We start from the raw sequence: 13,170 nt of genomic DNA, 5'->3' as shown, positions 1-13,170 counted from the left end.
TACGATAGTTTCTCCCGACCAAATTTCTTCCAAACTTGTAAAGTTTCGATCGCATGCCAAAGACGGCTTACCTTTAGTAGCGGTGAGGACAGCCACGATTAATCAAGGCGGAGAATTCCATTGCGTAAAGTGTCATGAATGTCATATTTTTGCGGCCAAATTGAAAAGAATTCACCTCGCAGTTCTAACAAGTGGCGAACTTAATAATTGATTAGGTAAAGCTTGATCCGTTTCTCGCTTGTTTTTGAAAACAAAGCCATCTCGCTTATGACGTCACGTCAAATGAGAGGCAGATGGTGACTCCCCCCTACCGTTAAATGCAATAAGTGTGAGTGAGATCGGAAATTGTCTTTATTCAAAGTACAGTACAAATAACATCAATTTTGGTGATGAACTTGCGGATTATATTTAAACTGTGCGATTTCTGCCTGTATGGGGGGAATTTAATGCCAAATTTGAATACCGGTATCTGATAGTTTAACACAATTTTTTAGTTACGAATTACGTTCAGAACGTCACTTGTTTAGAAAATTTATAATGAACTCAAGCAAGCGAGGCTTGTACTAAAACGGTAAAAATTTCATGTTTGTACGCCCGATTTAAATGGATCAAAGACGTTCCATTTATTTTCAAAACAATGCAAGCAAAGAATATCTATTAATTAGTCACGCTTTGAGGTAAGTGGGGAGGGGGGACTGACACCAATAAATATTGGTCGGTACACGATTTTGTTTTTACAAATTTTGTTTTTTTTTTGGTCGTGTTGTGGTGTTTCCACGAATGGAAAGATGTCACGACATTTTAGGGTAAATAAAAACAAAAACATGGCATTCTATTATTAGCAAACTAGTATAAAAATTCGGGTACGGATTTATCACGAGAGTGGGAGATCTGAGCCTACACAAGGTTGCATTTTTCAGGGAAACGGGGTATCAAAGTAATTACTTTCACACGAGCAATTAAAAATGTCACTGAAAAGGAGGAAAATTACACTGGACAATAGAATCGTGTCAAAGAGCCTCAAATGACTGACTCTTTATTTTAAAGCTTAACATCCTTGATGATTTAACAATTTCACCAATAAAAATGATGATGGTCAAATTTTTTTATTCGTGTTTATGTACCGAGTAGCAGTTGACGCCCATAATCATGTACAAAGAACGAGGCCAATATCCAGCCATCTTAGACTACGAGCAGTCCCTATTTTTTTCGCAGAGTCCGTCGAGCTTGAAGCGAATTTTTTTCGAAGAGTTCGTCGAGCTTATAGCGAAAAAAAATTACGCCTCCTCCCCCCGCGCGTAATTTTTTTCGCTATAAGCTCGACGAACTCTTCGAAAAAAAAATTCGCTTCAAGCTCGACGGACTCTGCGAAAAAATAGGGACTGCTCGTAGTCTACAGCCATCTTGACCAAGAAAGCTTGGTCAATAAAGATTTTATTATGGGTAAAAAGTCATGAATTACAAACTGAAATGACTTTCTTTATTGTAACCTGTCCGTAAGCCAGTTCAAGGCACGAACGACCGGACGAACTTCCGAACTTCTTCCGAACGTCATCGGACTTTATCGAACGTTCGATTTCGTTCGATTTGAATTTATTTTTTATGAGTCCGATTTCGTTCGATGACCGAACAAAATCGAATTTAATCGTTGTTCGATTGGGTTCGATTGAGTTCCAAAACCGAACGTTTGATGTGTTATGCCGGGACTTCTTTGTTGCGTTTGCAAGCAACAACTTTATTAACCCTTGTACATATAAAAGTAAATTTTTGGATTAAACGTTAAAATAAATTGATTAATTGATTGACGGTAAAAGAATGAAAATATTTTTCTAGATCTTTGGGCAAAATTTCAGTTTTAGAGCCGGAAACAGCTACAACAACAATAATAACAAATTTGCGGGAAAATCGCGGGCAATCCCGAGCGAGCAGGATAAGCCCATCTTGCCCGCTGGAGTAGTTAATCACAACGCAGGGTTTACCTCATCATACCCGCTCGCGGAGCAAGCCATATAATAATTGGTTCATATTGCCTGATCGCGGAATTAGCCATATAACATCGCTTAGTATTATTCAGTCCTTATATTCAAATTCAGTTCTGACCGGTCTCGATGGGGTTTTAAAACTATAAACATAGAAACAAAAAGCCCCCAACCACACTTTTTAGAGAAAAAACTTTAAGAAGATCTACCAATTGGAAATGTTTATTGTAATTTGGAGTTGAAAATTATTGGGGAGATAATAAATGCTCTCTCTCCTTCGAAAATGTATCGTGAACGGTTATGACGTCAATAGAAAGCGTTTGAAAAATGGGGCTTTAATTTGTGTTCAAAATACGCCAAATTACGTCGGCACGTGGCTAAAATTTTCCGGGGAAGAAGCTATCAGTCCCGCATCTATTCATGGTCCATGGTGGATTATTTTGTATTGAATTTTTCACAGGAATCAATAGAAACTGTTTGGCTTTGGTAGTTTGGTTTGCTTAAAAACAAGGAGCACCCTTTGAATGTTCAGAAAGGTCGATCCCAGACTCGCTACATCAAAATTCTAACATGACTTCGAGTTTTTCTGGTCAAAAATCAGGGTCGGCCAGGAGAGAGAGAGCTAGAGAGAGAGAGAGAGGGGGGAGGGGGGGGGGGGAGGCAGTATCCCAATGTACCTGAAAAAACTGTACCCAGTAAACCGTATTTTCTCGATTAAACGCCGGGCCCCGAATAAGACGAATAAACGCCGGGTCTCCAAGCTGTATTTGAAAATAAACCCCTTAAGGTTCAACATGCTTTAAAAATAATGTCTAAATATATTGCTGTCAAAAATAATGAATAAAAATCATTTCTAAGAAACAAACGGCTTGAACAAACTCCTGGAATCAAATAAACGCCGGCTCTATCGGGCCAAGTTTGAAATAAACGCCGGGGGCGTTTAAACGAGAAAATACGGAACCCAAAATTTCCTTACAAAATCACGCAAAAAACAAATTTTGGAAAAACACAGTACACTTTATACCCATGAAAGGCCCAGTTTAAAACCCCCTTGTATACCTAAAAAGCCTTGCGGACCTTGGAAAATGACAATTTTAGAAGGTATTCCTTAGTCGGTTTATTGTAAGACTGCAAGTAGGTCCTTTTTTTTTGGCGGAGTCCGTCGAGCGTTTGCAGAATCTCGTCGAGCGTGCAGCGAAAAATGACCGCGCGAAAGGTGGGACGAGGCGCGGGACTGCTCGTTGTCTTGTTTCTTGTCACACGAGGCTCGATACAAAGAAAACAAAACCAAATCTAGAAATTGTCTGAAAGCCTTGGTGCCATGTTTGAATTTTGATATGATCGAACGTGGACTATTGCTTTCTAGGTGGCATTATGGGAAGTATTTGGTAAGACCGCAATGAAACAAGGGAAGGCTGAACCACTGCACCCACCACTTTATGCTCTCATGTCTCTGCCCCCTTTTTTCGACGTTTTTGCTTGTTTACAAGCTAAAATGGTAGAATAGGGGTTATGTGGACAAGATTTGGAACCACATATTTGTAAACTCTCAAGGGACTTTTTTTTAATTTCTCAAGGGATTACTTTCCGCTGTGGGTGATCACTTGCGATCTCGTAAAAAAACGTGACTTGTCACATTTACAAACGTTATATAACAATTTTAAAAGTGACATGTCAGCTCTCTTATCTCAACGCACGTGTCTGAAAGGCGATCTATAAAAAGCGTCGCACAAACAATGGATTGCGTAACTAAAACACGAATAAATAATCACTAGCACTTACATCGTTTAAAAATTACAAACGTCAAAATAAACCATACCAAAAAACTCGCTCTTTTCAAAGATATTACTGAAGTTAAAACAAATGCAAGAGATGGGGGCTTCTTTTAGCTTTTAGAGACCTCGCGTTGAGCCGTTGACAGCAATGATGCATGAATCGGCTTTACAACATGCGATCGTATCTACGCAGTTCGAGTGGAATTTCAGTCAAAGACAGCAAAATTCTTTCGTATTTCATCTTCAAATATAATTCGAAAGCATTCACTGTATATATGGCTTTTGATTAATCCTGGGTCTTGATATCCGACCCTCGCAGAGCCTAGACAAAACGCAGCTTGAGTGTCACGATTTGTTTACGCCGCAATTATATGCGCAATGTTTTCTCCGACAGTAGTCGGAAATATCCGTATTTTTTTTCCTGCTTTTTCGTGGAGCAATCGTAACGATACGGCCTTGAACACATTGAACAGCGGTCTACCTATAACAATTCAAATATGGCGTCGTAAAAACAAAGCGTCAAACGCATATTTTGCTGTTTCATTTGCTAATTTCGCTGCCGTAATCGACTGCCTCGAAAGGTCCTTGCAATTTTTAAAGTATAGAATTGTCAGATCTCGCTGAAATTTGCACTGTTTATTTGTGTAATGTTAAAGAATATGTGTATAAATACCCGGAGCGGAAGAGCCATTTTTGACAAAATTATATGGCTGCATGCATTTCCTCCGCGAAGATAGGAAATTGTTAAACTAAACTACAAAGAAACTGTAATGATAAGTTCGAAGAACAATGCACAGGATAGACCTTCGACTCATACTTCATGCAAAAACGTCGATATCTCGAAGAGACTGATTGTTTAAGTAGTTAGCAGGGCTTAGTACACAAGGGTGACTGGGACTGATACGATTCTTAATTTGTTAATTTTATGTAGTAGATAAAATATGAGCGGGAGATCTGTATGGGCGTTTACAATGGCTTGCCTATCGGCTCGCCATTGTAAACGCCCATACAGATCTCCCGCTCATATTTTATCTACTACTTAAAATCGTTTCCATCACGATATATTGCACCGAAAATTGGTGTTTTTGCTTCCTTACAGGTTGTAAACTGGTGACTAAAATGACCCATGGCCGTTCGTTGTTGAGGAAAGATGGCCTGACGAGCCAAAAGAATGTCTGCATAGAAGGCTACATTTTTCCCTGTGTACGCTCAACCTTTCCCTGGGCTCAATTTTGATTTCACTTTCTATCGCGGGGGCAACTGGCGAGCATGATATGTTGTGATTTCAATTTATCTTTGGTTTAATGTTTTCCAAACAGTTTAATATTCACTATTATAATCTGAAACAAAGGGAAAAAAAATAAAACTTGTTTGAAAATTTAAAACCAAAGATAAAATTAAACCACAACATATAATATCGCCATAATTATTTACACCGAGTACATTGCTCATTGTTATATAGCTAGAATTTTTTCCCCAACAGCGGCGCTCCTTTTGGCTAATTTGAGGTCACATGACATCTTACAATAAAAACAGTTTCCCGCCAAAAGTCTTTGAGCGGGCAACATTGATGACGCCAAGCAGGCAACATCTATGATGCCAAAGGGCAACAATGCGATGTTGCCCGTGAATGTTGACTGACAAATGTCATTTTTCTAGTCAGTCTTTGTTGTGCTATATAATAAAACACTTAATGACTGATCCCTCGGGAAACTTGTTAATTTTGTTGCCCTTGAATGCTCAATGTTTCCTGAGGCGAAGCCGAGGGAAACATTGAGATTCTCAGGAAACTGTCACTCACAGCTCCTTACAACTCAAGAGTGTTTATAATTATTTAAAATTGGAGTGACCCCAAAGTTACAGGGTGTAAATTGGAAAAGAAGACACTTTATAAAGCATATCAAATATGACATTTATTGATTTTTCTACCACATTTTTTCAGTCATAACTTGGGAACTCGAACACCACATCTTTGCCAGTGAGCTTCTTGTACACAGTCGTGAAAGTATCAAGCTGAGGAGACAAAGAAATGATTTAAACTAATATTTTTAGTTGAATGTTGAATAGCAAAAGTCCACTTATAAAAGCCTCATAACAACAGTGAAATTCTGATTAATCAAATCTTATGGAATAATTGGTTTGAGAAATCGGGTGCAAATTTGCAGTGTTCAAAATTGCTGGCTGGCAACCAACTTTCTCACTAATATTTACACTGGAGGTCGAGTCCCCCCAAACGGCAAACTTTAACAATAATTTAAGATTATTTGCCATTCTTATAACCTAAACACATCTAATTCTATCAATTAGGAAAATACTTGGCGTGGACAGCTCATCTCAGAAATGATAACTTTAGTCACTCAATCATAACACAAAGTCAGACTGGGGCGACAACTACTTTCATCATAGAGCGTCCTTCTGGAAAGCGAGTAGCACGAAATTCAAAATGGGTTCCAAGTTCTTTAATCCCTTCCAATATTTAAAAGATAAAGTATCAGAAATTGTGGAAGGTTGGTTAAAGGGAGGTTAGGAATTGACAGTTCAAGAAATCTCAATTCTACTGTACATGTGTATTTGCTTAACCTTAGTGACTTCAATTAATTTTTTTTTACATTGCTGGCTGGTTCTATTATCAAAGGTAAGGCTCTGACAGCAAACAAGGAATAAGAAATGGGTGCATGTCACTCACATGTACGCCTAAAAGTGATAACTAGGTTTTTTTTAGAAAAATTGATTCTCACCTTGTGGTCCACATTTGTTTGTTGTAATTTGTCAAGATGACTGGAAAAGATAAGCAGAAAGGAAATAAATTATTTTGGTGTCAATACACTTTGACAAAATTTGGTGACTATGCTACCTTGAAGAAAACAAACAAAGATAAGTAAAGCACAAATGCATTGTACAACCAACCTTTTTCAACTTTGAATGGTTTCGCATTCGGCAGGGCTTTCAGTAACTTATGAGTCACTACCGAAGGGGCTGTGATACAGCCTTTTCAATAAGCACTGATGCCCAATAAAAAAGCATCAGTTACTTAGCCAAATGAAGTTGGCTACATTCTTGCCATAAGTAAATAATAAAGATGGTAAATTTCAAGCTCGGTGATAAAATAGTGAAGAAATTATTCAACATGACATGAGCGTGGGACAAAGAAAAATTCTGAGTCCCTGACGGGAATCGAACCCATGGCCTCCCAGATACCGGTTGGGCGCTCTTATCAACTGAGCTACGAGAGAGTCGTTGTGAGCTGGGCCATTTACTAGGTTGATATATGAAATCATCAAATGTGTAGCAAATAATTTTACTACATGGCGTTTCTCACAAAAAATTATCATAAAAGGAAGCTGATAACCATGATGGCATTTCAGGTTGATACCAGAGAATCGCTGAGGTTTTCAAAATAAGTGACCAGAGAAATGCATCACCCACATGTCTCAAGCAACTACCCCTGCGTTTGCCCAAGAACACAACAACGTTGACATGTGCAGCAAACATTACATGTAAAATCGTATTGTTGAAATGTCTACTCACACTTTGATGAGTCTTGAACCATCCATCTTCACCCTTGTCCTCTTTCCAACAATTTCACTGGGGAAGACCAGATCTTCAAGGATTGCGTCGTGGACAGCAGTCAAAGTTCGACTTAAAAGAAACATAGGATTGTAAGTCAATAATAAGCCAATACAACTTACTACACCTTTCAGTAATGCACAGACTTGGTTCAATCACTGGTTTGCATTTTCTCTGCAGTCAATCATCCAACCGGACCTCTCAGGAACAGACATTGACCTCAACCGGTTCAAACACTGAGTCATGCTTGTCGGTTGTGGTTGGTAGATTTCAATCCATTTTGTTTGAACCTGTTTCTCGAGGTTCTTCTCATAAGCCCATGATTGGCGGCAGTGAAAAATGCCATCATTACAATGAAAACTTCAGAGTTCAGGGGTTATTGAAAAGCGCAATAATGGTTACCCTTTTTCTCCTTTGTGTAAGTTATACAAGAGCAGAACCATTAAACCAGCCATGCTCATCTCAGAACACGTTGTCCCTCATCAGAAATCAGACTGGGGCGACAACATCAACTCATCACTGATGGGCTTGCACTGGATTTGTCACATTCAAGGTTATTCTTGGAGTTGCTACAAGTGGTTCCCAAAACAAATGCACTCAAGTAAAAACATTCAGGGGTGTAGCTAAGAAAACACTAAGCCGGCATCAACAAGTCCAGCTGGCTTTTCTGGCCTTAGCAGCTCTAAAAGTTTACCCAAGACTCTGTTTTCATTTGAAATTTCATCTGGATTAAAGTTCTCTTTCAGCCAGTGAAATTAGCTAGCAGCCTGCCCTTAGCGACATCCCCGAATGTGTCAGACTTAATTAAAAGAAAAACAGTTTCTACTACAACTGTTGAAAACATAGGCACGCTAAGCGTGCAGGAGTTATTTTTTCAATTTATGGGGTGGCTTGGGGTGAAACTGGGTGATTGTCCTGTTGGGATGGTTTCTGCCATGGGTTGAGCTATTTGTGTATGGCGGCCCACGAAGTCACTTTTTGCACAAAATTTTCTTGCAAACAAAATAACTTTTACGTGCATTTTGATACATCAGAACTGTTTTATTCAATATGTAAATTTTCATCATTTAATTGAAAAACAAAAACTAATTCAATTATCTAAATGTCACAAAATGGCACGTTCTTATTCTGTTTAAGCAGTTATTTTGTTGCTAGCTTTGTTGCAACCGTAACGTGTTACTTTTGTTTGTTACGGAATACTTTTGGCTTTTTGCCAAACACTGAAACATGATATTGTTGTTTTTCTCACTTTTGTAACATGAGACCTCTGTTTTTTAAAAACGAACGTAACACGATACCCTTGTTTTTCTCGAAAAAGCCATGATTCCATATAGACATTGAACGAAAAGTACTATAATAAACGAAGTAATAAACGCATCAAATCAAAAACCACTTTCTTCGGGGAAGTTCTTTAAAGCGCAGTACACCTGGAGTATTTGTTTTCTTCAGAACTGTTCGACAAAGATTTTCGTTCATTCACAACCTAAATTCTATTCAACAAACAAGAACTAATTGAGTTATCGAATTGTCAAGGAATGGCACGCTCTTATTCTGTTTTTGCTCTCGATCGTAGTTGCTTTTAACAGCAAAGTTAATACTTGTACCGGTTCATTAAATGTTTGAACGAGATGTTTTACAGTTGATTTCAGTTTTATACTTTGGCCGCCCGCTTTGCGAAGTTTGTTGGGAAATTGGAAACTTTGTTATGAAGTTGCCAATTACGTTGCGAGTTTGCGAATCAAATTGCGAACTTCGATAAGTTCCCAACCTTGGCCCGACTGAACTTTCGAAGTTTTGGTTGTTGAGGAGAAACAAGACATGTTGCTCGAAAGTCATGGCGATTTCTGAACTCGAAGATTTTAGAGCTTGTCAAGGAAAGTTGAAGTAGCTTGAAGTGCAAGACACGTTTCGCATCAGCGATCACGCAAGTGATTTGGTGATAAATAAATTTTATGCAGGTAGAAATTTGGTCAAATTTTAACTTTTTTGTATGAAAACACATATTTAACGATTTCTGTGAGGCATAATCTTCACTGTCTTCAATTTCAAGTCTTCTGCGTTTGTAAACTGGATGAAACTGGATGGTTTATTGATTTTAATCGAAGCCGACGTGACGCAACAGACTAATTTGTTCGAGACAACGTATTTACGGCTCGCTGAACATAAAAGTTTTTTATTTTTATGACATTTGTTTCCAACAGTTTAGCGTAACAAAGCCCTTTTTGATAACATAATTATAGAAGGTTGTATTAATTTCGGGCCGAAGTTGGGAACTTTGTATCGAAGCTCACAATTTGATTCAAAAACTCGCAACCTATTTGGCAACTTCATTACAAACTTTCCAATTTCCCAACGAACTTCGCAAAGCGGATGGCAAAAGTAATGACCACATTATTCTTCAAATCTGCTTTGTGCAAATGGAAAGCTAGCCTCTCTAAACGTACGCTCGAATAAGACGAATAACAAATTAGTGTTGGGCCTTTTGCTCACGGCGTGTGCGTTGTAAGCAGGCGGGCGTTACGAAAAACGTTTTTAATCCAGGGTTAAATCACAACTCACCGATTCCGCCTCCTTCTAATCTAAAAACTTCGAACGAAATTGCTGACTACGTCAGATTGCTTCCCCTTTATAAACTGCAATTTTATTGGTTCTGATAGTACCTGAAATCTGATTGGTGTGACAAACACACATACTTCACTGACCCACTGACTGATTACAAGGACACGACGACTAAAGAGCTATTTTTGAAAAAATAACTCAAAAACTTTCTGTACCTTCTGGGCCTCTTTTGTTTCTGGTTTCGTGACTTTCTTGTTTGCCTGGGAAGGATTCTCCTCTACAAAGAAAACAGTAAAATTTTACTATATGTACTTCATTTTAATAAACTTCTCGGCAAAGTTAATAAAATAAAGTTGAAAATTGTGAACACTGGCGAAAAAGAAAACAGAGGCACAAAGCTATAAACGATAACTAAGAGTAGAAAATCACAAACCTGGGCAACAATGACCACGTGCTTGCCACTGAACTTCTTTTCAAGTTCACGTACTAGACGGGTCTGACAGAGACGAAAAGAAGTTAAACTAATTGAAATAAGGGTCAAGCAAAAACAAAGACATAACTAGATAGGAAGATCATAGGGAAAATCCTGAATCAAATGCTGCTATGCTACAAACACTGTTAATCTTCATTGTACATTATACTGTCATTTAGAACTCTCTTGGCTTGATTTTCAATTCACTAAAGAAATGCTACTGCCTGGCTTTCATACAATTGTTTCTTGAATCGGAAAGGCACTGTTCAGTATCCTGGAATTTAAGTACATTTATGAGGCAAACGCTGGTAATATAAAGTGTGCATTTACCACGATTCAAGCCTGCCTTTCTACACTTCAAACTGGAGGTCACCAAGTCCCCCCAAAATGGCAAAGTTTAACAATCGCTTCCAATTATTTTTCATTCTTACAATCTTAACACATCTCATTCTATCAACTGGCAAAATACTTGGCGTGGACAGCTCATCTCAGAAATGATAACTTTAGTCACTCAATCATAACACAAAGTCAGACTGGGGCGACAACTACTTTCATCATAGAGCCTCCTTCTTAATAGTAAGTAGCATGAAATTAAAAAAAAAACAAGTTCTTAATTTCTTCCAATAAAGTGGAATATCAGAAACCATTGAAGGCCCAGTGGCCTTATGGTTAGCATGATGGACTCCAGATTGAGTAGTCTTAAGCCCTGGCTGGGTCACTGTGCTCTGTTCTTGGGGGAGACACTTAACTTTCACAGTGCTGGCAAATTTAATGGTGGGATAACCCTGCAATGGACAAGCATCCCATCCAAGGAGGAGTAGAAAATCTTCCAGATATAAGACTTTGTGCTGTACAATTCAAGGAAGCAATGTTCATAACTTCAAATAAACCTTATCCCATTGTTACCTGAATTGTACTTCACTCAGGCCCTGTCCACACTGACCAGGGTAAATTTGAAAACGGAGAAATTTGAAAACGCAGAGGAAAATGTTTTCCGTCCACCTTAAGAAAATGATATGCTTCATTGGTAAGCGTTTTTGAAGAGCTCGCTCCGTTTTAGTGTGGATGGTTGACCTGATCGGGGAAAAAAAGATGCATTTTCAAATTTACCCGGGTCAGTGTGGACGGGGCCTCAGTTTTACTATTAGAGCGGTTTTCACTTGAGTGTCGAAAGTAATTTGTGTTTGCTTTGGTTTTGCATTACTACGTTCAGTGATTGGTTTAAAAATCTCGCGCCACTTTCTCGACCAATCAGAACTAAAACCAAAACCAATCGTGACTTCGCTCGCGCACGTTTTCCCGCGCTTCGCTCAGCTACATGTATTTGCTTCGAGTTTTGATTGGTTCACTGGATTGTCTGTGTGTTTTGTAATTGGCCAGAGTAATAACTTAGGTTTTGGTTTTACGACACTCAATTGAAAACTGCTCTAAAGACATGGATTTCATGTACTCATCTTCTTAGTTTGACTAATTCTAAATTGCATGTTTATAAATACCTGGATCTTTTGGAAGGCCCTGACTTGTGGAACAGGTACAAAGATGACAATGGCTTTCTTGCCTGCTACATCTACCTCCTAGAAAATGATTTGCAATTGTATTGAGTACATTACTAGTGTCAGGATATGACTTGAATGATAAAAACGTTCTTTTAAGGATTCAGTATAAATACTTTGAAGAGTATACATTGCCTAAAGGAAAATATAATATATACCTTGGCCCCTGAGATGTACAGTTCTCGAAGCTGTGACTTGAGATCGGTAGAGTTCAGTTCCAGCTCCAGAAGAGCCTACAATAAAATTCGAATTCGAAGAAGTTATATTTTCCCACGTGAACAGTCGTGGACGAAACACAACAAAATCAAACTGAAAACGCCTCAATCGGCAAGTTTAAGTGTGGACGTAGAAAAAGAAACGCTAACACAGTACCTGAGAGATCGTCTGCTCGAATTCATCGGGCTCGCCTTGCGGTTTAACTATTTTTGCCGTAAGCATGGCTGGTCTAAAAAATGACAACAAGTCGGTTAGGAAAACGGAGAAATAAAGTTAGTTAGAACAGCCATCCGAAAACAATCGTGGCTCAATCTTAATGCTATGAGGTTGGATGATTATGTGAGATGCGTAAAGCCATCATTTATTCGCATATTATGGATAAAACTGGGCAAACTTTTCCCAAAATCGACGACTCACCGCTTTTGATGGAGGCAGCCGAAAAGAGACCGACATGCGCGGAGGGGCTGTTGTTAGGGATTCGCTGCGCACGAGTTCACATATAATTCCGCTGAGTAATTTATCGCGTGCTCCTGTGAGCGCGGCCAAGAGCGGAGCCTGCGTTGCAGACGAACAAAACCCCGGTATAGTGCGTCTGCGAATTAGAGCACAAAAGCTTGTTCCGGCCCCCCGCGTGTTACCAGGGATTTCTATAATAACCTCTGATTGGCTTTTGAATAGGGCCGTTCTTTCGTGCGTCGTAATTGGTCGAGTGCATTTATGAGAAACCATAGTTACGCTTTCGACGAAGACCAGATACAAAACAAACTTGGCGGCGATCACGGCAGATCGGACCAGATCGGTGAGAATTAGCGTTTGAAGCGGTAAAAAAGCAGCCGGTTCGAACTATCTCATAAAAAAAGAAAACAACGATAACGACAAGAAGCATACACAACTGACAAGCAAAAAGGTCATGGTATAAATGTTGAATAATCTACATTTGTCTTGTGGTGAAAGAATGTCACACAACGAACATCCGTCATCCGTGATGAGAAGCAACACACCTTGTAACACAATAAACAGCCGGACCTGGCATTACAAATGCAGAATGC

At 39.0% G+C, this 13,170-nt stretch overlaps 2 protein-coding genes across 2 annotated transcripts in view; both read right to left on the bottom strand.

Moving 5' to 3' along the window:
* Positions 1 to 182, bottom strand: part of LOC144645086 (uncharacterized) — a 53,074-nt gene extending 52,892 nt beyond the window's left edge. The window contains exon 1 of the mRNA XM_078504554.1: positions 72 to 182. The gene's annotated coding sequence lies outside the window, so the exon portion shown is untranslated. The remainder of the gene's footprint in view (positions 1 to 71) is intronic.
* Positions 183 to 5,650: 5,468 nt separating this feature from the next.
* LOC144645210 (small ribosomal subunit protein eS7-like) lies at positions 5,651 to 12,562 on the bottom strand. The gene is made up of 9 exons (XM_078504704.1): positions 12,539 to 12,562; positions 12,278 to 12,350; positions 12,064 to 12,138; positions 11,849 to 11,926; positions 10,314 to 10,376; positions 10,096 to 10,157; positions 7,283 to 7,393; positions 6,493 to 6,532; positions 5,651 to 5,767 (listed from the first exon to the last, which is right to left on the bottom strand). The coding sequence occupies exons 2-9, from the start codon at positions 12,341 to 12,343 to the stop codon at positions 5,693 to 5,695; spliced, it is 570 nt and encodes a 189-aa protein (XP_078360830.1). The 5' UTR covers positions 12,344 to 12,350; positions 12,539 to 12,562; the 3' UTR covers positions 5,651 to 5,692.
* Between the last annotated feature and the right edge of the window lie 608 nt (positions 12,563 to 13,170).

Source organism: Oculina patagonica, chromosome 3 (assembly GCF_052425735.1).
Source record: "Oculina patagonica isolate OP01 chromosome 3, crgOcupat, whole genome shotgun sequence".
NCBI classification, from domain to species: Eukaryota; Metazoa; Cnidaria; class Anthozoa; order Scleractinia; family Oculinidae; genus Oculina; species Oculina patagonica.
Note: the sequence above shows the minus strand (reverse complement) of the source record. Positions and strands in the feature narration are given on the sequence as shown.